The 25,563-nt window shown below is 41.7% G+C and overlaps 1 protein-coding gene across 1 annotated transcript in view; it reads left to right on the plus strand.

Moving 5' to 3' along the window:
- slc12a4 (solute carrier family 12 member 4) overlaps window positions 1-25,563 on the plus strand; it is a 43,435-nt gene that overhangs the window by 11,808 nt on the left and 6,064 nt on the right. The window contains exons 2-17 of the mRNA XM_080729662.1: window positions 8,037-8,131; window positions 8,596-8,727; window positions 10,755-10,901; window positions 12,075-12,129; window positions 12,606-12,736; window positions 13,806-14,044; window positions 15,390-15,604; window positions 16,265-16,429; window positions 17,276-17,374; window positions 17,475-17,532; window positions 19,827-20,001; window positions 20,936-21,054; window positions 21,588-21,686; window positions 22,103-22,222; window positions 22,411-22,515; window positions 24,755-24,923. Coding sequence (XP_080585788.1) covers window positions 8,037-8,131; window positions 8,596-8,727; window positions 10,755-10,901; window positions 12,075-12,129; window positions 12,606-12,736; window positions 13,806-14,044; window positions 15,390-15,604; window positions 16,265-16,429; window positions 17,276-17,374; window positions 17,475-17,532; window positions 19,827-20,001; window positions 20,936-21,054; window positions 21,588-21,686; window positions 22,103-22,222; window positions 22,411-22,515; window positions 24,755-24,923 — 2,123 coding nt within the window. The remainder of the gene's footprint in view (window positions 1-8,036; window positions 8,132-8,595; window positions 8,728-10,754; window positions 10,902-12,074; window positions 12,130-12,605; window positions 12,737-13,805; window positions 14,045-15,389; window positions 15,605-16,264; window positions 16,430-17,275; window positions 17,375-17,474; window positions 17,533-19,826; window positions 20,002-20,935; window positions 21,055-21,587; window positions 21,687-22,102; window positions 22,223-22,410; window positions 22,516-24,754; window positions 24,924-25,563) is intronic.

Raw genomic sequence — 25,563 nt, forward strand, 5'->3', positions numbered from 1 at the left:
TTCACCACAGGAACAGGAAGAAGTGAGAAGATATTCTGAACCAATCTGAACAATTTGCTTCACAGACCTTTTCTCAAGTCTCAGCTACAGAGCTGCATTTTAATTCAGGAAATTAAACATTGGAAAAAAAGAAAAAACCTTTACCCTATACTAATTCAATTGTTCAACCCTTAATGAGTAAGCGTAAGTGATTATAACAGCACCAGAGCTCTATTGATCCTAAGCAGTCTGACTGATGCTGAAAAACACCCATCAAATCTATCTTTGTAAATCTGGGAAAGTGTTGAAATAACCCTAACCCTAAGTTAATACAGGTCCCTGGATAGTGCCCTCAAGTCAAGTAGTAAGTACGCTCCAAATATGTATGAGTACGAGTACATGCACTGTGAAAAAACAGTGGTGTTAAGTAACTACCGTAAGTACATTTACTCAAGTACTGTATTTAAGTACAATTGTAGGTATTTTTACTGTACTGGGGTATTTCTAACTTTACTTCTACTCGAACCACTACATCTCAGAGGCATTATTGTACTTTTACTCTAGCCAGGCTACTTTTACTCCACTACAATTATTTACAGTTACAATTATTTACAGTTACTATCAAAACCTCCACCGGCTGTCAGTCAGTCTCTCCGTCCGTCCGTCCGTCCGTCCGTCCGTCCGTCCGTCCGTCCGTCAGTCCGTCACGTCACACTTTTCCCTTACTCATATCTCTGCCACCGTTGCCCCGATCCATGCCAAACTTTGCACACACACTCCTTGGCTTCCAAACCACAACCCCCACCCCTCATTTCTCACATGGCCCTCTTCTAGCGCCACCATGAGGCCGATTCTTGCAACACACACTTTTGTACACTACTCCTACAGATTTTGCCCTAAAATCTCTACAGTCATGTCATCAACATGGATCTGTCCCATTTTGCATATTCCCTCCTCAGTCCTCATTGCCTACCATTGCCTTCCAAAGTTTGTGTATGCGACCTGACAGTCGCTTATCTCCCGATTTAGGGAGTCTTATTGGTTTGAACACTTAATTAATTACTAGTTACTAGTTAGTTTTTTGATTATGATTATTATTACAAAACATGCATTATGCACTTCAGCTCTGTATACATTTGAAAATAGCCGATCTACAGTACAAGTCACATTATGAACATGTAGATCTGCTATTTTCAAAAGATATTTATACATTTGAAAACGGGAAAATGGGACACTCTGCATAATTAGTATACTTTCTACTTTTGGTACTTTATTCAAGTACAATTTGAGTTCTGGACATTTAATTGATATTAAGTAAAAACAAATGTTACCTTTTCCACCATGGATCTAATCTAATCTTGAATCTTTGTTTTCTCCCAAAACTTCTGAATTAGAAGGCAAATCCTCCTAGGATTTTACAAGGTCAATATTGTATTGTATTCCTGACCAGTTCTTAAATGGATATTATCTATACAAAAATAAGAAAGTGACTTTGAAAACTTAATTCCATCAGAGCATCAACTCAGCAGCTGTTTAGAATCTCTAAAACACTATTGATAATTTGATCCACATTATGTAACGTGTTTTGGATTCAGTCAATAGGGTTTTGCTATTGGTGGACTTCATGTGAACATTATCTAATAACTGTAATAAGTGTCATAAGAAGGCATGTCATGGGTTTTTCCTCTGTAGCAAAGATTTTCAAATGAACCATTAAAATATCTGTGCTGTTAGCAGTGCAGTAAAATCAAGCATAATATCCAAGAGTATGTATCATACACATTATACACTATATTCCTGGCTGAAAGATTCACAGCACACATACTGTTTACTCACCTTTAGCATGGTTGCATGTGCTCCCACCACCAGTGATGAGTTGTAGAATGGACTGAATTAGTACATTGATTGGAGTTGGTACACCTTAGTCAAGAAAATAATACAGATGGTGCAAATACAGATGCACAGCAGCACTGTGTGTGTGTGTGTGTGTGTGTGTGTGTGTGTGTGTGTGTGTGTGTGTGTGTGTGTGTGTGTGTGTGTGTGTGTGTGTGTGTGTGTGTGTGTGTGTGTGTGTGTGTGTGTGTGTGTGTGTGTGTGTGTGTGTGTGTGAGAGAGATGTGTGTGTGTGTGGCCATTGATGCCAGCAAACCACACGAGGTAGAGCGAATTAAGCTGCATGATTTCTCTGCTTCTCCATGTTAATTCATAAATGTTCATTAAAGAGGAAGTTTAGTAAAGAGGTTTTAAGGAGCTAATGGAGGGAGATATTGTTTTCCATGCTTAAGCGGCTTTAGCGCATGCTGACACACTGGCGTTTGGCACCGGCGGAAGAAGTACTCACACTATTTACTTAATTAAAAATATCAATATCACAATGCATAAATACTCTGATACTAGTAAAAGTCTGATATTGAAATTTTACTTGATTAAGAGTAAAAAGTATTGGCATCAAAATATACTTACAGTACCAAAAACAAAAGTACTCATTACACAGAATATCCCATTTCAGTTTTCAAATAGGCCTAAGTGTATAAACATCCTTTGAAAATAGCAGATCTATGTACAAGCTCACAACACGTTGCAACGTTTTCAAATAATTGTTGTGGAGTAAAAGTGCCATATTTTCTTCTGAGATGTAGTGGAGTAAGTAAAAGTATAGACAATTGTGCTCAAGTAAAGCACTTTCCACCACTAGCGTTTGGCTAATGCATGTAAAATTGTGTTGTAAGGTGGAATTATCAACAACTCGACAGGCTAATGCTGTGTGCAGAATTAAAATAAATAAATATATATATTTACACACTATACTACAGTATATACTTGTGTATCTATCATACAATATACACATTATACACTATAGGCTTACATATTCATGGCTGAAAGATTCCCATATATTCCCATATTTATTTGACAAGCCATCCATGTAGTGTCTTGTAAAATGTAGACAAAGGAAGGTTCTGACAGCTGGTTATAGTGACATTATAACATTGAAAGGATGTTCCACAAAGTATTTTGTCCAGAAATAGCTGTGCTGCGTAGGTCTTTTCAAGAAGGTTAGCACCTGAGGGTAAAACCAAAACGAGGAAAAGATAATCTACCCTGGCTGATCTTAATTGCACGATTGTATCATTTACCCCGAGGGGACGTCTGACTGTGAGCAAGCTTTCCATCTATCTATCACGAACCTCAAAGACATTTAGGTGAGTTAGACGTTTTTCTTTGTGAAAAGTCTTACAAAGCAGAAGGGTTTCAGGTCATTTAATCCAAGCTAATCTACAGACATGACAAGGCAACAACAACACCTGTACTGATCTAATTGTAAACACACAACAAATTATAGTTTTTGAAGCACAGACACAAATTATCTATCCATTAGACCATTACAGTCCATGGGTTTGACATTTTTGGTGATTTCCAAGTTTTGAAATCACCAAAATACCCCACAGGATTCATTATTCTTCAGTAAAGATCTGAGAACCCAGAGAAAGCGTAGTTGTATCAATTGGGGGTCCTGTGGCCTCATGCATATCAAACTGGGGGTCCTTGAAATGATAAAGGTTGAGAAACACTGGCTTTACATCAGAGGCGTCACAAGGGGGGGAAAAGTGGGACTGAGTTACTAGAGCCCAAGGTGGAGGGGCCTTAATTATTTTATACTTTAGCTATTGAAAAATAGCAGATATACAAGTTCACAGTGCTGCACAGAGTGCCGCGTTGCGAGCTTGTAGATCTGTTATTTTTGAAAAGCCGTGAAAACGTGTGCAAATCTTTGAATATATGTATTTTTTAAGCAAACATTTGTAACTCAAATTTTGCTTCTGTGGGGTCCCTGGAACTAAATATTTTGAGATGGTCCGTGGCCAAATACATATCATTTTGGGGATCCTTCACATGAAAAAGTTTGAGCACCACTGACATAGAAACATAGGTTTTTAAAAAAAAAACCTTAGAAGGATTTGAAATATTCAAAGACTTGCACAAATTTCACGATTTTTCAAAAATAGCAGATCTACAAGCTCGCAGGGCGACACTCTGTGCCATGATGTGAGCTTGTATATCTGCTATGTTTTAATAGTTAAAGTACCCAGGGCCCAGAATTTGGCAGAAAGAGCGAATACACTTCCCGGCACCGGCATCTGCCGCGGAATTGCCGCGACAGGCACAGAACAGGACAGGACCGTCGGCACATAGTTTTACTGAGGTTAAGGTTAGGGTTAGGGTTAGGTAACGGCCGGCACCTAACACGGCAGCGTCGCGGCACCCGCCGGTGCCGGGAATTGTACTCGCTGTCCCTGGAATTTGGTGCGACACCCCTGCTTTACATTATACTATAGGTTTGTGGAAAACAAAAGCACATGAACTTGTTCTGCTCCTTGTCTCCTGACGTCACTGGATGCCTGCAGGAATGTTCAACTTCACACATAACCAACCTTGCCTCTAACATTGTTGACTGTGTCTTTGATCCAATCTGTGTGAGTTCTGGCAGAGAGTCACCGCTGGCCTGTCGGGACACGTTGTTAAAGTCCTGTTGCTGTTCTCTGCTCACACAGGGGTCTGTGTGCCCATTTAAGCTGTAATCTCTTTAATTAGATGTCCAGTGTGAGGTCACTCACACCAGCCCTCCGTCACGTTAATAAGGACCTGGCATTGAGGTGGCTTTTATTGAGTTACTGGGATGGGGATGACAAACCAGTCCGATTTTTGCTTTCTGGAAGATGAACTGTACACACACACACACACAGGCAGAAGGGGAGGGGGCTCCGCAAGAGGCTAGCCATCTATGACTGTGTGTGTGTGTGTGTGTGTGTGTGTGTGCGTGCGTGCCTGCCTGCCTGCCTGCCTGCCTGCCTGCCTGCCTGTCTGTCTGTCTGTCTGTCTGTCTGTCTGGAGCTAATGTCACAAACCACTGGACCAATCGACATTGATAATTGTGTGGCCTACACTTGCAGTGGCAGTGTAGGCAATACTTAACTTACTTGAAGTCAATGGGGCAACTGATTTCATAGATGACTGATGTGATGTCACAGGCTTCTCACATGAAGTCTGAGATCTACATTGCAGCCACGTTTTTTTATGTGGATGTGGATCCCAAGATCTTTCAATTATGCACAAACATGTTGCTAAAACATTTGTTTGGCTGGGTTAGGGTTAGGGTTAGTAGATTTTTGAAGAAGCCATTTTGGGGCTAACCCGGGAGCCTTGCCCTCTTCGGCTTTGGATTGCCCCTAAGGGGGTCAAGCTGAGCTGTGGATTCATTGGAACTGATGGCTACCGGCACACATTTCTGGCTAAGGTGTAATGTGGTATACTACTATCTGTGAGTCTGTGGCTGAACATGCTCTGCCGTCTACCCCCTCACCAGCTCATCGTAGAGGACTTTCTGTATCCAGATAGTCCAGTTCAACTCCATCTATGGAGCTGGCCTTCCTTCCTTACCAGCTTATTATATGCCAACGTTTGTACAACAACAACAACAACAACAACAACAATGAGGTCAAAGCACAGCTGGAGGTTTCAAAGTAGAATTCCCATCTAACATTGAAAGGCACTAATGGCAAACTGCCACTAGAGGGCAGTATGTGCCTTTGGTTTTGCGCTCATCTCTTCCCTGTCTAAATGCAGTGACATCACCGTTTATGCTGATATGTATTTACTGTAACACTGGCAAAGTCACCGCAACACGAACCTTGTCCTTATCTTAGCTCCATCATTTCACATTTACATGAAAGATTTGTACAAGCCTGTCTTGGATCACTAAACCTCTTAGGTTATTAATCTTTGTCTCTTTTTGCAATGCTAATGTGAGTCAATGGAGTATACTATGAAGCCATTGCTCTTAAAATAGCTTCAAGTCATTTAAAATGGTTCCATTTCGTATTTGTACTACCACTGTGTAACTGCAGGTCCTGTATGAAGTACTGTAAATGGAATGAATGAATGAATGAATAGGCCTACAGTAAATGTTTAATGTCAAGGTCATTGATTTGCTATGATACACATGTAACCGAATTGACCGAGCTATGGCCGAGTCAAACTCTGTTGTCCTTACAACCAAACATTTCTTTTTGCTCTCAAAACGTGGTCTGACCAGGTCTTACCGCTATGCGGTGAGTCTTTTTGAGTCAAGAAGCAAAATAGCAGATACCGCATTGCGCCCTTAATTAACATATGAACATCAGTGGTGGCATTATCACTTAATTAACGCATACGACCTAGGAATAAGACACTCAAAATAGGGCCCTCAGACTAAATTAACTCTGGTAATTTAACTTTGTGACTGTGTGCCAGTCTCCCTGGGTGACTGGCTGCTCTGGATGGTCATTGACTATTGCCCCGAGCCAGAGCACACTGTTACTGCCCACTGCCCCCACACACACACTTCACAGCTATGATCACACACAACAGCAGCACCAATGGCAGTGAGACCAGGGTACCAGGTGAGTGCAGTAGACTAGTGGGGAAAATGGAACCAGACGGCTCTCTAAAGACAAATGGAGAAGAGAATGGAGATTAGTACAGTATGGGTTGTTAAGTTTCATGCTCATTTAGTAGTCTCTGTCTGTTGTGGATTTAATTCAGTCTCTGAGCAGGAAAAAGCATTGTTACACTTGAAATGTGCTAATTGAAAGGAGGTCCTCTCTGGATTTCTAGGTAATGAATTGTATGCCTGTGTGTGTGTGTGTGTGTGTGTGTGTGTGTGTGTGTGTGTGTGTGTGTGTGTGTGTGTGTGTGTGTGTGTGTGTGTGTGTGTGTGTGTGTGTGTGTGTGTGTGTGTGTGTGTGTGTGTGTGTGTGTGTGTGTGTGTGTGTGTGTGTGTGTGTGTGTGTGTGTGAAGGGGGTAGAAAGAGAGAGCTAAAGGTGTTGTTTAATAAGACTGATGTCTGATTATCTCTCTCATTTGTCACCTGGGCTTTGAATTAGTTTGGTTGGCTCTGTTTTAGATATGATGACTTCCATTACAACAAATTTGTCTTTGTTGCAATAAATGGTTAAATCTAATTTGACGTGAATATTCCTGACTAAACTGCAGTTAGAGTTATGTGCTCTATCTACAGAATGAGTGTTGTGTTGTGTTGACAAATGCTATTTTGGGCTTCAGATTTTGCTGTGAACTGCTGGTCTATACAACACCTGCAAGTGTGAAGCTTAAATCATTGTTAAAGAATCTGCAGTAAAATTATTATACAGGCACCACTCAGCTGATTTGTGCATGTGAGTCAGTTACTGTATCAACCAGGTTTTAACTGCAAGTTTACTTTGCATTTTATCAATGCTTAAAAAAAATCAATGCTTAAAAAATGAAACTTACCTCAAATTTTGCAATTATAACTTTATTAATTTTCTTTTACATTTGTTATGATTTATTTCAGATAGGTCAGTGTAGAGACATTAATGGAGAAATCTGATCTAATTGGCTTTCTTACCTTGTTTTGTTGTTAATTTGTCTCCAAAAAACTCCAAATGTTATTTTATCGAAATTAGCATTATTGTGCATTTTGGCCGACCCGACCACAGCCCACAAAACTGGAGCAGTGGGCCTTATGCAAATCCACTTATTTCCATCTTTTAAAATATTCTTTTTGCTGTTTATAAACACAGTGATACACTAACATGCATAAATAACTTGAGGGGTCTGTTATTGTTGACGGTCTGCCGTAAAACGGTTCACTCTCGTTCAAAATCGCGTCTCGCAAGACTTCCGTTTCCATACGATAGAGAAATCTTTTGATAAAAAAAAAACATCTGGACCAGTTTTTTGGAGACAAAATAACAAAACTAAATGTAAAGCCTTTTAAACCTGAATTCTCCTTTAAACCAAGGGCAGAGAGAGACATGGGAGACAGGACAGGGGTCAGATTCAAACCAAGGTCCTCATGCTCACTCTGTGTACTAACTGGCTGAGCTATGCATGCACCACTGCTATTTTTATCCTTATTTATAATGTTGTTGTTCAGTTACAGAATTTATTATAAAAATGATTATTCTCTCTCTCTCTCTCTCTCTCTCTCTCTCTCTCTCTCTCTCTCTCTCTCTCTCTCTCTCTCTCTCTCTCGTAGGTCAAGGGAACCACAAGGAGGACAGTCCGTTCCTCAACAGTGCAGACTCTGCCAAGAACAATGACTTCTATGACAGGAACCTGGCTCTGTTTGAGGTCTGTTGAAGTGCAACAGTATCTCAAATTTTATAAGTAAACATTATTGTCAGTGTCAGTCTAGTTGAGAATGACAAAACAAAGAAATTGAGAATTGAATTATGAAACAGTTTCAAAACTCAACAGAGCAACAGAGAAAAGTGTAGACACCTGGATAAGCTGGGTGCACATTACACCCTTTTGATTGTTACAGAAAAGGTACTGTAATCATAACATATTGTTACTGTAAAGTAAAAGAGGTTGGTTGAGGTGGGTTTGTTGCATTTGGTCCCCAACATCCTCAGAAGGCTTTTTGATCTAACAATGATCAAACAAATAACCAAATAAAACAAACAAGCTACATTCAGGGCAAATTGCAATTAATACAACCTAAAATACAACACCATGGTAATTGACACTTGCATGAGTTTAATCAGTCGAATTAGTGGTCACTAATAGTGATTTTCGGTACCTCCTTCTCACAGGAAGAGCTGGACATCCGTCCCAAGGTGTCGTCTCTGCTCAGCCGCCTGGTCAACTACACCAACATCACCCAGGGAGCCAAAGAGCATGAGGAGGAGGACAGGGCACAGGCCTCGGGCAGGAAGGCCCCCAAGGTGAGGGGCCAGGGGTCTACTTTACATTTACATTTGAAAATAGCAGATCAGCAAGCTCACAATGTGTCACATTGCGACATATTGTGAGCTTGTATATTTGCTATTTAAAAACTATTGAAGGAAAAAAATGTTTTTGAATATTTTTGAAACATTTTAACAACATAAATGTATGGCGGTCCCTGGAACCACATATTTTCTGATGGGGGTCTGTGGACAAATATGTTAATCTGTGGTCCTTGATATGAAAAGATTTGGGAACCACTGTTTTAAACAATATATTAGAAAGTAAGCCCAATAAGCAACTATACTAATTGCTTATTATAAGCAGACATGGCAACCCAGGTACATACAGAGCCCAGAACGCCAACTACTGACACTTTAATGCAAGGACAACAGGAAACCAAAATGGTGTTTTTCAGGCCAGCTTTTTCAGCCTCCGCTTCTTTCAGGATATGAACAGGAAGCCGGTGGCGGGGCCAGAAATAACGTGAATACTCTGTTTAACTCCTTCCTGTCTCTGCACACTTACCAACTTTCTCTCTAACCTAAGGTGCTTTTATGTGGCTCTGTATAATATGTTCACACTATGTTTAATATTTTGTGAAATATTTAACTTTCATTGTATCAATTTATTATGTTTTATTGTGTCAGTAGAACATGGATTGGGCTGAAACCTTGGACAAATTAGGAATCATACATCATAGATATGATAAGATAGTCTAGATTCTGTAGATGATGATTGACATCACAGTTTGGCGGCTGGCCACATGGAGACAGAAATCCACACTGGAGCCACACCATTCCAATGTACTGTAGATTTGAAATTGAATTGAATTAATTCACAGTCTACAAAAGTGCCTCAGAAGTTATAGAATTAGTACTGTCTTTCTGATTGATTGTTTGAAGGTTTGTATGCGCCAATTAAACAACTGATTGTGCGACCGACTGACCCCAAAAAAAACATCATTAATCAATGCATATGATCAATAAGCTTGTTTCCTGAAATGTCACGTTCAATATTCACTCCATGTTCCCACCCCTCTCTTGTGCATGTGCTGGACCTACAGTACCAATGCATTGCCACTCTTTTGCACCTAACCTCATGCACATACTGTACCTTTGATTGATTGAATATTTTATTAGTCACATTGAACAACATCACATGTACAGTAGTCACAATTAAGTTGCAGCACGGCACAGGTACAGTTAGAACATCCTGCCCAACAGAAACATCCCCAATAAGGCCTTTTACAGTCTTGTTTACGTCGGAGGTCCTTGGCACTCAAATTACAAACATAGCAACAATAACACAATAACATTTGTTGCATTTACAAAATGAAAATACATTATATTGATTGATTGATTGAAGACTTTATTAGAAGTTTGCATAGGAAAAGGTACGGTTTCATGACGGTACAGTTCACTGGTACAAGGTCTACCAAAAGGAGATCCTAGAAAAGACTAAGCTTATTTCCATAGGAAACCATTGAAGTATCTCATATAACATTGAATGACAGACGGATAGAACACAGTACTATGCAGTAGATATAGTCAGGAAAAAAAGGGGACAAAAATATATAATATAAAGTGGGGGTGGGTGGTAAAAAAAAGGGGGGGGGGGTCTCACTTCTCGCCTGTCTTATGGGAGAAGTGATGACTACCTTACCTTCACCTCTGGTCACCTGAAAGTTAAATTTTCAGGGCCGCTTTGAAGGAGGCCAGCAATTTACATGTTTTAAGGGAAATCGTCAAGGAATTCCACACTTGCGTGGCAGTGTTGTAAAAGGAGAATTTTCCGGTTGTTGTGTACGCTCCCTCTAGTGTTGTAGCTGTGGGTGTCGCTGCTTATCTTGCGATATGCACAGTATAATATACTGTATATTGTAGATTATGTTTGACACTAGATTGTTCTCCTTGTTCTCCCTCTCATTGACATTTTTTCCTTTCTTTTCCTGGAAAACAACAACATGATAAAATCATGATCGTCATGATAAATTCACCCTCTCTCAATTCATTCTCTCTCCCAGTCTCCCAACATGGGCACTCTGATGGGAGTGTACTTGCCCTGCCTGCAGAATATCTTTGGCGTCATCCTCTTCCTGCGTCTGACGTGGATCGTGGGGACGGCCGGTGTTGTGCAGTCCTTCCTCATCGTGCTCATGTGCTGCTCATGTGTAAGTGCAGTCATTCTCAAATGTCATTCATTTTAACGACTCTCCCAGTTTACTACGGATCAGGACAGCAGTCCTCAAACTATGTGTCGCGGGAAGATGTGGGATTGCTCTTTAGCAGCGGAATTTGCTTATTTTTTCGATAAAGAGACCTTTAGCAGGTACCTGAAGATGACGGCCATTTAGACTGAAACGTTATAATAAAATACGTGTTTGCTGTAATTGAAGACAGTGTGCGGAATCTCCATTATTTCATTTTTTTAATAAAGAAATAGAAAATAAAACAACAGTGGGGAAAAAGCCAAATTATTTACATATCTCGTAGCAAAATGCAAGGAATCGATTGACATAATTATGACCCAATTTCGTGCCACCAAAACTGTGGGAGGAGTAGCACAGGAAAAAGAAGAGGAGCAGAAAGAAAGAAAGAAAGGTGGATGGATGGATGGAATAAAGTCAGACAAGTACTATAGTCTGGACGGAGCTGTAGGGCTGAAGGCCCAGGACCCCCCCCCCCCCCCCCCCCCACACACACACACACACCCACCCATGCATAATTTCACATAGAGTTCAAATGGTGAAGCATCACTATGAATTTGGGTCACCAGCACGTCTGCATTTACAACAAGTCGATAAATCCTGCGAACTACTGAATCAGCTGATACACGGTTACATAACAGAAAGAATATTCTGTCCCGTAAGCTTAAAGCTCGATAGTGTCACTCTTTGCAAATAAGACGTTTTCAGCAAAAGACACCATGGTAAGACAAAGTATAAAGTAAGTTTCAGGGTTTCACTATGGCAGATGTTTTGGAAAGGATATGTTTGCCATGACCACTCTGTGCTAATATGCTTAGATGATTTTTATTTATATTAGGATAAATGTGCGCATGTTAAAAATGAAATGGAAGTGTGGAGGAGGCTTCTCTTCCGCTTTAACTATGCTCATCGTTCTTCTTATGTTACCCCAGACTGTATGACGGGAGCGTTTGCAAATCGTTTGCAAGTCTGGCCACGCGAGACTACTCTGTGTGTGCTGTGACCACACTCCACCCTTTCTTTACAATCAATTTTACATCCCTTTGTGTGTGTGTGTGTGTGTGCGTGTGCGTGTGTGTGTATGTGTGCGTGCGTGCGTGCGTGCGTGCGTGCGTGCGTGCGTGTGTGTGTGTGTAGACAATGCTCACGGCCATATCTATGAGTGCCATTGCGACAAATGGTGTTGTGCCAGGTAATTATACTGACGATCCAGACAGTACGCCTATTATTCTCTCTCTCTCTCTCTCTCTCTCTCTCTCTCTCTCTCTCTCTCTCTCTCTCTCTCTCTTCTTGTGAAAAGTAAATGTGAACTGGATACATGCCAAGGTAGAGCAAAAGTGATGATTGAAAAGCACTGACCATTACTTACACTCTGCTGCAAGTAGAACAAATGTAATTGGACAAACAATTCCCCTAGGGGGCAGCAGCAATTCACCAATAAAAGTGGGAGGACCTTTAACACCATCTCCATGTGCACACCAATAATAATTGCTTTTCAGAGTTTTTTTTCCTAATGAATTTAGTGAATATTTTAGTTTTTCTCCTCTTCCCTGGCCCTCATACACATGTAAAGTGTATTTGAGTACTTATAATAATAATATATACAATTATTATATAATAATTGTAATATTATTAATAATGATAATAATACCTTGTGATTTTTTGCAGCTGGTGGAGCATATTTCATGATCTCGCGCTCCCTGGGCCCAGAGTTTGGAGGAGCTGTGGGCTTGTGTTTCTATTTGGGCACCACCTTTGCTGCTGCCATGTACATACTGGGAGCCATCGAAATCTTCCTGGTTAGTCTCTCTCCTTTTTTTTATTTTTTTAAATCAAAATATCTGTTTGTATAATGTTTTTTTCTTCTTCATGTGAACCAAATTGAGTTTACCTGGTAATAAGTGTGCTACTTAGTCAAATCTACTTATGAAACTACATGATTGATTGAGCATGATATTACACAGACTTGCGGCACGGAAATGATGTAGTCCTGCCTCAGACATGTCACTCAGCATGCATTTAAACACTATTTTTATTAAGCAGATATACAGGCATTATGAATAACATCCAGAGAGACATCCACTGATCTGAAACTACACAGGAATATGTATGACTATGAACTGAATACTGTATGTCTGAATGTCCTTGAGCTTCATGGGATTACAGCCTCATGCTGAGGAGCTGTTTGTTCAGTCTCTTCTTAAAGGCACCAATACTACTTGATGCAATGTGTCCAACAACAGCAGGGGGAAGGTTGTCCTATGTTGTTACTGCAGAGTGGAGAAAGCTCCTGTCAAGGCATTTGGTGTTAGATTCGGGGAATGTCAAGGCATAATTATGGCTTGGTGGTATCCTCTGTGTGGTTCGACCTGGGACGTGAGCTGGGGGTAGCAGTGCTTTGAGATCCTCGGGACCAGTGGTACCCAAAAGAGAAATTAGAAGTTCGTCCGGGACCCCAACTAGTGACGTTGTGGGCTTGGAGATCAGCTATTTTCATTAAATATTTGTTCTCTAATTTATGACATTTCTTTGATTTTTCTTTTATTTATTCATGAAATTAATGAAAAAAACATTTAATTTGTTTTTAATTCATGTAAAAATTAGCTTTTTTGGGAATGTCTTTTTTTTAACGTTTTTTTTTTTAAATAATAATAATAAAAAACAAAATATATGGATAAAGAGAAATGGGTCCGCAACCCACAAATGGATCCCGACCCAGTGTTTGTGAACCAGTGCTCTGGACAGCTTGGAGTGTGCATCTTGTATAAAGAACAATTGTTGTTGCTTCTGCTCTACGATGACTCCGCTTGCTGATGGCATTTTGTCGTCATTCACACATTTTGCCCTGCCCTGTCTCTTCTCTCTCAGAAATACCTAGTCCCCCAGGCGGCCATCTTCCAAGCGGACCCCCACGGAGGTGACAGTGCCATGCTGAACAACATGAGAGTGTATGGCTCCATCTGCCTCAGCCTGATGGCCGTGGTGGTGTTTGTTGGCGTCAAGTATGTCAACAAGCTGGCCTCGCTCTTCTTGGCCTGCGTCATCATCTCCATCGTCTCCATCTACGCCGGAGCCATTAAGTCAATCACTCACCCACCAGAGTTCACGTAAGTTCATTTGGTTTGAGCTATTTCTAAATGGAAGAGCCTGTGTTCCAGTAAAGTTTGAGTATTTGGCAGACCACAAATAAATGTACTAAAATACAGTACATGACTGAGAAATGGGATCTTTTAACCTTATAAATAAAAGCTCTGAGTCAGAGTTATTTTGAAAAGTAAAAGACGCGAAGCCAAATATCAGGAGAGAAAACGGAGTACAATAATACGTTGGTTTATTCAGAGAATGCATTCTGCCAGATACAGAGAAAAGCAACAGTTTTCATTCAGGAATTAGACACTCCCCTCAAAGGAGGGAGAGAGAGACATCGTACTTATCTTTCTGTACCAGGCACCTGGGTAGCACAAAGTTGCAATAATTTGATCTCATCTCAAGTTGATGAACTCAGTATGTTTAAGGTCATATTGACACAGTTTCAGGTTTACGCTATTGGAAACTCAAATAATATAATGACAATTTAATGACAAGACAAATGTAAACACTTTAAACATACAAATGATTAAAATAGAAGCACGCTATAGAAACCTCTTTATCAATGACTATTAGTACTCACGTCACTCATCCTTTTTTTTCCCTTTCCTATATTCATCCGGTACTAACTGTGTGACCTTTTATGCCACCCTTTGATTGTTTATGTGCTGTACGAAAGAGGCAGAGCATTACAGTTTCTTTTTTTTACGATGTGGCTCTGCAGGAGTCTAGCCTTCTGTAAGAGGAATGTGTGTATAATGCATATTTAATGTGTCTGTGTTTCAGAACTAAATTCGCAAAAGATCACTGGACTGATCAGTGCCAGATTTCTTGCACACACTGTCAGTATACTGTAGGTCACAGAACGTACCTCCACTAATTCCACATTGGAGACATGTTATTATTACCCTGTGGATCCCAAGATCCTCATGATATTTTGAATTTTCACTTGAGGATAATAAGCTCCTTGAGATGCAGCATCTTGTTTTCGATTACATGCACATTTTCGAAAATGCGGCTAAATGAAAAGCTATTGTACTTGTCTAAGACAAAACCCTGAACCTAACTCTTCCTTACATTACATCCAGTATTGTACCATTATTGTATGTATTTCATTGTATATTTGTATTATACTGCCCACCACCACAGAGGTTGTGGGTTCAAATCCGCCGTGGAGCATCCAGCTTGTCAAACATCTACATGAATACAAATAGCCCGTATTCATGGGAGGCAAGCCTGTCGGGGAGGGTGGAAATTGTCACTGAAATGGGGAGGAAAGCAAAAAGAAATAAGTTAGTGGCGAATAAAAGCTTTCTGGATTCTTTGAATGACAAACATTCAGATTGAACCCTTCTCCTCGTTCAGGATCTGCATGCTGGGCAACAGGACGCTGGTGAGGGATCTTTTTGACGTGTGTGCCAAGACGGTGGTGGTGGGGAACGACACGGAGCCCAGCCAGCTGTGGAGGAAGTTCTGCTCTCCGGGGAACATGAGCAGCTCTCAGTGTGACGAATACTTCATCCAGAACAACGTGACGGAGATACCGGGCATCCCCGGGCTGGCCAGTGGGATTATCAGAGGTAGATCTAACCTCCTTAAAACCCCATAGGTTGACTGCTAGTCCCTCAGGGCTCTATGCCAATGTCTTTTCTGTTTTCTGTTATTGGGAAGGCTTTCGCTGAAAATAGCCAATCGACAAGCTCTCTGCAATGCTGGGGTTTAAGTGGTTAACGTCAATGGAACGTCCATGTCAATGGAAGTTATACACCTCCGACATTTGTTGAACATTCTGTGCATTAACCACATGGCGTCCCTATTTTGGGCATGTCATTATAGGTGAAAATATTAAAAACAAATATATGTACAGTATATATATAATTTTTTTAAATGGCAAAAATAGCAGATCTATGAGTGTGTAGCCTACTGTAGATCAGTTATTTTTGCTACGGTTACAGTTAAGGCATTTAGCACGCAGTCTTATCCATAATGACTAAGGGTCGATGCATACTCCACTTTTAGAGCCAAATTTATTTCGGTTTGGTTCGGTTCAGGGAATCACAAAATCTCGGCAGCACCGAACAGCCGAATTAATGACAGCTGTCATGTGTATATTATGTGTTGCGTGTAACTTTTGCTCTTGCTCTGTCCTGTTTGTCTATTTACTGTATACAGTATGACTTATTAATGATCACCACGCTTCGTTCTAACACTATTCCATGTCATTGGGCTGCTGTGTGAAGACAACATGTGGGGAGACTACATGCAGAAGGGGGAGATCCTGGAGAAGGCTGGTCTGGCGTCAGTGGACGTCCACGGAGCCATGGAGAGCTTCGGCATGTACGTGTCGGCGGACATCGCCACCTCCTTCACCCTTCTGGTGGGCATCTTCTTCCCCTCCGCTACAGGTAGGACGCTACTTTTTTAATAATGTTCACGTAAATATGTGCATGATTTGATTTATTCATGTATTTATACTCAGATTATTTTGGTTAAATTACCCCAGTAATATATATTTCTAATTGCGACCGTAGGGAGCATTACTTAGTATGGAAACCTGCGGCAGACAATCTGTCATGCTTGATTACCCCCCACACACACACAGGTGTGTGTGACCCTGTGGCTAGTCTCTCAAAAACAGACTAACTGAGCTTGAGTTACAACTGAGTTGAAAAGGACAAAGGGACGTTTTCTCTGATGATGGCCATCCAGAGATTGCCCTGTGGCTGTGATGCTTGTCTAACCTGCAGCAGAAGAATCTGTCATCCAACAGATGGCGCCAGAACAGCACATGAAGAACTCCAGTCACTAGCTAGTGTCTGTGTACAGTGTGTGTGTGTGTGTGTGTGTGTGTGTGTGTGTGTGTGTGTGTGTGTGTGTGTGTGTGTGTGTGTGTGTGTGTGTGTGTGTGTGTGTGTGTGTGTGTGCGTGACTTGAAAAGGTAAGTCAAAATAGGAAAAATAGCTGGTACTCCCTATGGTCGCTACTCGACCTCAGGGAATGTTAACGTAGGCAAAGATCTGAGCTATCTGCGTGCGAAATTTGGAGTCTGTAGAACCAACCATGTGCTGTCAGGGCTCTTTCGTGCGATTCAGGCCAATTCAGCCTCGGCTTCAATTAGTAGTCAGGATAATTAGATGGCACTGTGTGTGTGTGTGTGTGTGTGTGTGTGTGTGTGTGTTTGTGTGTGTGCATGTGGACGCATGCTCAGTATCTGAACATCGTCTCACGCACAATCATCATGTTCTCTGCAGGCATCATGGCAGGTTCCAACAGATCGGGTGATCTCCGAGATGCTCAGAAGTCTATCCCCGTGGGGACCATCCTGGCTATCACCACAACGTCCCTTGTTTGTATCCTTCCTTTAAGGACTGTACGTTTGATACTGTACCAATAAAATGAATTCCCCCATCAAAGCAGACATGACACAGCTCCTTAACATCTGGCGTTCAGATTTCAGCTCTGTGGTTCTGTTCGGGGCCTGTATCGAAGGAGTGGTGCTGAGAGACAAGTAAGCAAATCACCTGCAAGAGGCCCCTAGTGGCAGCATAACGTTGCCGTCAGGTGGAAACCTTGTATGTCCAAAACTTTTTTTTTTAATTATTAAACGTTAAAATTAAATATTTAAAAGTAGTGAAAATACAAGCTCGATGTGACACGCTGTGAGCTTGTAGATCTGCTATATATTGTGGAAAAAACGTAAAAGGTTTAAATATGAGGTTTCTACTAAAACAGCATCGATAAGCAAGTTGACTACTCTAAACCCATTTTTTCGGCATATTTAAGAAAATCATCCAAAACAGCCAAGAATAGCTATCTACAAGCTCGCTTGTTCACTTGTAGATTGGCTATTTTTACCATGTGACATTTGTACGACAAAATATAAAATATAGGGCTAAAGGAGCACTACACCCATGTTCAACCGTATATCCTTGTACGTAATTGGTCCTCACTAATGCTCATTACAAGATGGCACAATTTCTGTCTACTCGCTTTGTGTCTGAGAGATGGTGTGGCCATAAACCTGCCTACCAATGGTTAACTACTGGCCCATTCCCTATAATCACTACGTTTTGATGCTGCCAATGCAGCATGTTTAAATTGTCGATTTCACTGGATAAAAGGACAGAAAAGTACACTTAAATATCTTTCACAATACTAACCTATTCATTCTGACATTAGCTTGATTTATTTTATTTTATTGCACATGGTCTCAATCAAATTCACTGTGTGTATTGTTATTATTATAACATTTCCACTGCCCCAAGCTAGCCACAAAAAATCTATAATTACTTGCCTGGAGTGCTGAAAGCAGGCCAGTGGGCAGTTGGCAATGTCTTAGCCCTGGGGGCTGATATGATGGAATGACACATTTCAGTCATTCAGCTGTCGCTCAGAACCCCAGCGACGCACCATGAGAGTAAAACTAAAATAAACTAGGCAGTAGGCACTCCTATATCGTTGCTGTCGGGCAGAAACCTCCATACTTTAACTTTTGGTGTTTTTTCGTAGATTAATGCCCTACTTTATCATACTACAGCGTCACACAAAAGCATCAAAAGTAGCAGATCCGCAAGCTCGAAAACACGGCGAAAAGCAACACGTGTTGAGCTTGTAGATCTGCTACTTTGGATGCTTTTATGTGACATTGTAGTATGATCTGATTCCTGAAAAGTAACAGCTTTGGACAGGTGAGGTTCCCACCCGACAGCGACGATATCATACTTTTAGAAACCAATAGTGAAAACATAAGTGCAAGGGTCAACATACTCTAAATATTTATTTGTGCTATCTCAACATACAATATGTTGAGAAGTGACAGGAAAAGAAGGAATGGCATTTTTTTCTCACCTATTTTAGGCATGTCAAATAATAATAATAAAAAGAGATGTCATATTCTCCAAATTCTCAAAACAAATATGCAAGCTCATAACGCATCGCATTAATGCATTGTGAGCTTGTAGAATTGATTTGGTCATATGACTTATTATATAAGCTTAACATGACAGATGTAGCAGCTCATACCTACAGTATGTAGCTGCTGTATAATACCTACAGTACTTGTCAATGTGATAATTTTTAGTTAGGGTTAGGTTGATATTCCCATCCCATTGCGTACAGCACTATGAGTCGCATTATGAAAAGTGCAATGCAAAATATGGTGTTATGCAAACTAAGTTTATTGTCTCCACCAGACGAAGGCTGAGGGAGAGTATGTTTTCCCCTCCGTCCGTCCGTCCGTCCGTCCGTCCGTCCGTGCGTCCGTCCGTCCGTGCGTCCGTCCGTCCGTCCGTGCGTCCTCGCAGTTTGTGAGCAGCTAATCTCAGTCACCGTTGGCCCGATCGCTGCCAAACTGAGCACACACACTCCCTGGATGCCAATCTAGAACCTCTGCCCCACATTTTTCAAATCAGCCTCATGGTGGCGCTATAACAGGCCGATTTGTGTGGCCTGGTTGTTACCAGCTAATCTCCGGCGCCGTTGGCCCGATCGCTGCCAAACTGAGCACACACACTCCCTGGATGCTAATTCAGAACCTCTGCCCCACATTTTTTAAATCAGCCTCATGGTGGCGCTATAACAGGCCGATGTGTGTGGCCTGGTGGAGACCTGTGCTCGGAAGAGCACTGCTTCTAGTTATTACATTGTAACTGGCAAAATACAATACCAACCAAGACAGGCTTTGCAGGGCTTGAGCAAAGAGACTGACTCTGTACAGTTCAGTGGATGCACTGCATACGCACAGACGGACAGATGGTCAAATGAACTGACAGTAGGACATGTTGTCTGGTGTGTGCCCTGCAGGTTCGGGGACGCGGTCAGTAAAAACCTGGTGGTGGGGACTCTTTCGTGGCCCTCCCCGTGGGTCATCGTCATTGGCTCCTTCTTCTCCACCGTGGGGGCTGGGCTACAGTCCCTGACTGGGGCCCCGCGTCTCCTACAGGCCATCGCTAAGGACAACATCATCCCCTTCCTCCGGGTAAGGACAACAGTCCAGTCCAGGCACCGAGGCACATAAGCATAGCGCAGGGCTCTTCAACAGGGTGTCCGGGACCCCTAGGGGTCCTCAGAGTTACTACAGGGGGTCCTCCAAATCTTTGAGTGATAGAATTTGTTTTTCTCCTTTTTTATATTAACCACTTGAACCATAGCATCCTGAGAACTTTAGCCAAAAATAGCAGATCTACAAGCTCACAACGCGCGAGGCGTTGTGAGCTTGTAGATCGGCTATTTTCGGCAAAGATGTTTGGTGTAGAGGGGAAAAAGAGCAGAATAAGTACAGAGTGAAAGGTCAAGTTCATTAAGTATTGACGGTTCAAGTGGTTAAATATCTGAAAACACAAATTGACACGAATCCAAAATACACTGATGATCGTGCTGTCAAACAATGAAACTATATCGAATCTATGAACAGGGTGGGGGTCCCTGCTTCATCTCTCTCTCAACTAAGGGGTCCTTGGACTGAAAACGCTGAAGACCCCTGGCATAGCGGGTTCGAGTCCCGTTCCCGAAGATCTTTACTGCATGTCTCTCCCCGTCCCCATCTCGCTCCCCTGTTTCCTTTCTATCTCCACTATCAAACTATAACTATAAAGGCATAAAAAGACCCAAAAATATATTAAAATAATAATGTTTTTCCACAAACAAAGATTAAAAAAAAAATCTTGTTGACTGGGAATTAGACGTGGTGAAGTGGCAGGAATGTCACCCTGGTCATGCTGGTTTATCAGTTCCATAACATCTACTCTAGTTTGAATATTCAAAGTCATTGTCGAATCCTAAGAACTATTTTGTTTCGTTCTCTTTGTTCTATTTATATTTTCTCACCTGCATATGACGCTAATTAAAAAGGATTTGCATCCCCTTGCAAAGCCTATCCCCTTAGTGCTGTGTTTATTCATGTACTTTTCTAGGTGTTTGGTCATGGTAAGGCCAATGGAGAGCCCACATGGGCTTTGCTGTTGACTGGGCTCATAGCCGAGCTGGGAATCCTCATAGCCTCACTGGACATGGTGGCACCCATCCTCTCTATGTAGGTTCACGCATGCACACATATACGCAGGCACGCACCTACTGTAGGCTACATTCTATACAACAGTTGTTCACAAACTGGTGACAAGTCCAGGTGTGCCTTTAGGTTTTATGACAACTACACATTATTATTGCAATACATGCAGCATACAACTCTAACAAGAAGTTATGAATGATGTTTTAATTGAATATATCAGTACTTTGTGCACTCATTTCTCAATACAGAGGCAGATTCTATACCCTAAACAATATATGTTTTACCACTTTCAACCTGGCATGCCTATTTTGGGCTTGTCATTGCAAAAAAATATTTTTTCTCCAACAAGTTTTCAAAAATAGCGGAAATAGCAGACCTAAAACTCACAACACGTTGCATAACGTCACATTGCAAGCTTGTAGATTGTAGCCATTTTCACTCTGAATACAGATTGGACTGCCCCATTGATGTGCCTAAGTTAACAAAAAAACCTACAAATGCACAAACATCATGATATCATTGACACGTTACAAATAGGTGTTGTGTGTATTCTGCAGGTTCTTCCTGATGTGTTATCTGTTTGTGAACCTGGCATGTGCTGTGCAGACTCTGCTACGCACACCCAACTGGAGGCCCAGGTTCAGATACTACCACTGGTGAGCGTGATGGAAAGAGTAGTGATATTGATGTGTTTTTAGGGTGTGCTGGACTAACCTATGTTTGAGGAATGACTAATATTTTTCAAAAGGTACTGTATAACAAAAAAATGCAAGTAAAGACATGGCTGTTGTCAGCAGTCAAACAATTAATTGTCAATGTGTTATCATGAATATACAGTGTACTACTTTGGATTGGTTCAGGACAAGCTAGATCATTGCTATGAAAGGTTTCTCACCCCTTTTCTAAAAGGTGACAGTGACTTGGCCAGCCTCAGTTCCTCAGACAGGACATTTTAAAGCCATGGGGGCTCCAGACATCTTTAGCTTCAGGCTGTGGAACTGTCTAGAAGGGTTTGCCTGAGGAGCATTATAACCTGACACTGACAGCTGTGTTTTGTCTCTCCTTCCCACAGGGCCTTGTCTTTCCTGGGCATGAGTATGTGCCTGGCTCTGATGTTCATCTCCTCCTGGTACTATGCCATAGTGGCCATGTGCATCGCTGGCATGATCTACAAGTACATTGAATACCAGGGGTACGTGTCTGGCCCTTTCTCCCATCCTGCATGGTTCAGCATTCTACCGCAGCACTTCTCACTTTCATGTGTCATTCTGCAATGTATGCTGGGAGCAAAATGGCGAGCTGGTATTTGAATATATTCACACCTCTCCACTTTCTTTCTTGTCTCACCCCCCCCCCCCCCCCCTCTCTCTCTCCATCCAGAGCAGAAAAGGAGTGGGGAGACGGGATACGAGGTTTGTCCCTGAGTGGTGCCCGTTATGCCTTGCTGAGACTTGAGGTTGGACCACCACACACTAAAAACTGGAGGTAACAGATACAGTACTTCACCAGTATAATATCATAACATCATCAGAGTCCTATATGAACCCTTTATTCTCTTGAATGAAAGAGACAATAGAATCACCTGAAGCCTGAAATAAACTACAAACTGGAGTATAGAAAACATTGTGCATGTCACTTTGTGTACCCTTTTGCTCTCACCATTTAAAGGACAACTCCGCCCTAAATCACTTCTAGGCTCATTTTCCTATTTATATTGATCCAAAAAGACTGTCCATCGGGTCTATTAGGCAGTAGCCTCGGAAACCCAGACTTCTTTAGGCGATCGGAAGAAAAAGAAGCCTGGGCGATCGCGTTATGATCACTGTTGTAGGAAGTGTAGAATTTCCCTAACCAATCAGAGTGCAGAGAGCGTCGCACCAAATGTGTTGACGTCATGACGCACCAGCGTTCTCTGCGCTGAGCAGAGGAACAGAGGGGGGTGGGGGGAGGAGAACACATGCTATTGGCTGGAGACTTGCGGAGAGACTCACCGCGCCCGCCCATCTGCCTACACTAAACTCTCCGCATTAGGTTAGAGTGATTAGGCAGAAATGCCCCTGTTGTCCAGTTTCCCCAGGAGAACCCAGCAGCTCTCATAGCATAGAGTGTAGCCTATAAGCCTATCAATTTTACGCTATTTATTGCGGTCAAAAGTGATTTACTTTTTCATGAATGTGTTACTAGTTGTCATTACAAACACATCCATGCCTTGATTGTGCCACACAAGTACCACAATCTCATAAATCATGTTTTGGGGTGAGCATTCGCCACCATTGCCAATCAAAATGACTGTACTGGCCAATCACAGAGTTTCTTTTCCGGGACTTGGAAAAACATATAGAAGCTTAACATCTGTTTAGCAGAGTGTGATGGCTTTTGTGGTACAGCGATGGCATGGATGTGTTTGTAATGACAACTAGTAACACATTCATGAAAAATAACAACACTTTTAACCACAACAAATAGTGTAAAAGCGATAGGCTTATGGTCTCCACTCTATGCTATGAGAGCTGCTGGGTTCTGCTGGGGGAACTGGACAACAGGGGCATTTCTACCTAATAGACCCCATGGACATTCTTTTTGGATCAATATAAGTAGGAAAATGAGCCTAGAAGTGATTTTGGGCGGAGTTGTCCTTTAATGCAATGTGGGACCATCCCAGGTCACACACAAAGAAACCAGTAGTAAAGTGTGTAAGGGACGGAGCCAAAGTGTTCCGTGGATCATGCAGTCCAGTGATTGCATAAGCTGCAAGTCCGCTCATATCTCTGCATTGACATCAACTGACAAACTGCTTTCTCTGCAGGACTTGCAAGCACAGATGTGCAAAGAGCAGAGCTATAAATCAGATAAGACACACTCAGGAAACCACTAATGTCAACTCTACAATCCACATCAAATCTAGCTTTCCTGTTTTTAAAGATTTGCTGGCCAACATTTTTTGCAAAAGGTCAGTGGCAGGCCTGCATGTTTCTGATGCGTCATCAGTCAACCCACCCACGGTCATAGGACAAGGATCAAATTCTTACTTGGATTTTGATAATCCTGTTGTATTTTTGTGATCTTTGGAGACAAACAGATACACAATTGTTTTTCATTCAAGTTTGTGCTCTCAGACTGGAGTGGTATACTTTTGCAGATGGAAAACAATATGTGTTTTAAATGTATTGTTTAAGGGTTAGGGTTAAGCCATCATAATCAAAATGCAGTTGTGATCCACTCTAGTGCTTACACATATTGCATTCAAAGACAAATTATTACTTGATAAAAATATATGATATGTTATCAGTCAGTGCAACATAAGAAATTAGAAAGTAGATATCACAGTGAGAATAAAACTATTAAACAGACTTGCAATAAGTAAGCAGGGAGGATTTGTGGCATTTTCAACTGACAACCCAAATCAGACTTGTTCATTAGAATGGTTATTATCTTGTCTGAACTGCAAAAAACAACAAAAACAAACAAACAAACAAAAGAAGTGGGTGGTTTGAAATTCACTTTTCAAAGCTGTGCTTCAGTCTGGACACTGTCCGATTTATAATTCTTCATACAATGTTATCACTTGCTAAAAATACAAACTCGCAACACGCTACATTGCGAGGTGTTGCAGAGTACAGTATATAGTTAAATCATCACTCACACCTGTGTCATTGTGAACCATACTGCACGTTTCCACCACTTCCACACACTAACAGGTGTTGTTTCCTCCTGTCTGTTCCAGACCTCAGCTGCTGGTGCTGCTGAAGTTGGACGAGGACCTCCATGTTAAATACCCCCGGCTGCTCACCTTCGCCTCACAGCTGAAGGCAGGGAAGGGGCTCACCATCGTGGGCTCCGTCATCCAGGGCAACTTCCTGGACAGCTATGGGGAGACACAAGCTGCCGAACAGGTCATTAGATAATAGTTTATTGTAGAACCATGCTATACACTGCAGGGACGTGCTGGCCATTGGGAAAAGCGGGACAACTCCCGAACGGCTGGTTCATTCCCGGCCGGTCCAGGCCGGCCATTAGGAGAAAAACACGAATAAAATGTCGGCCTTTGTTCCATTTTGGGGGCTGGGCGGCCAACAAAGTAAATCGTCACTGTCGGGTAGAAACCTCGTATCTCCAAGTTTCAAAGCCCTGCTTCATTATACAAGGCTGTTGCACAAAAGTAGTGAAAACAGCAGATCTACAAGCACAGGCTGTTTTCACTAGTTTAAATCATTTTTTAAATGATGAATACAAAACAAACGGTTTTGGACATACAAGCTTTCCACCCGACAATGACAAAATATAACTCGTGTAATTGGCCCACTGGCTTGTCACTTGTCATGATCTGAAATGGCAAATCTTTGAGTAGCAGCAGCGCTATAGAGAGAGATCTCTCGCGCAATGAGGGCCTCTCCAACTCTTTTTCCCGGGCTGAATCAGGGGCCCAGCACGTCCCTGATACACTGTATATTACCCAAAAGAATAAAAGCAGAACAAAGTTTAATTGTTGTGCATTATCTCTTTTTATATAATTTTTATCCCACGATTTTGTAA

The sequence above is a fragment of the Nannobrachium achirus genome (assembly GCF_963921795.1).
Source record: "Nannobrachium achirus genome assembly, chromosome: 7".
Classification (NCBI taxonomy): Eukaryota; Metazoa; Chordata; class Actinopteri; order Myctophiformes; family Myctophidae; genus Nannobrachium; species Nannobrachium achirus.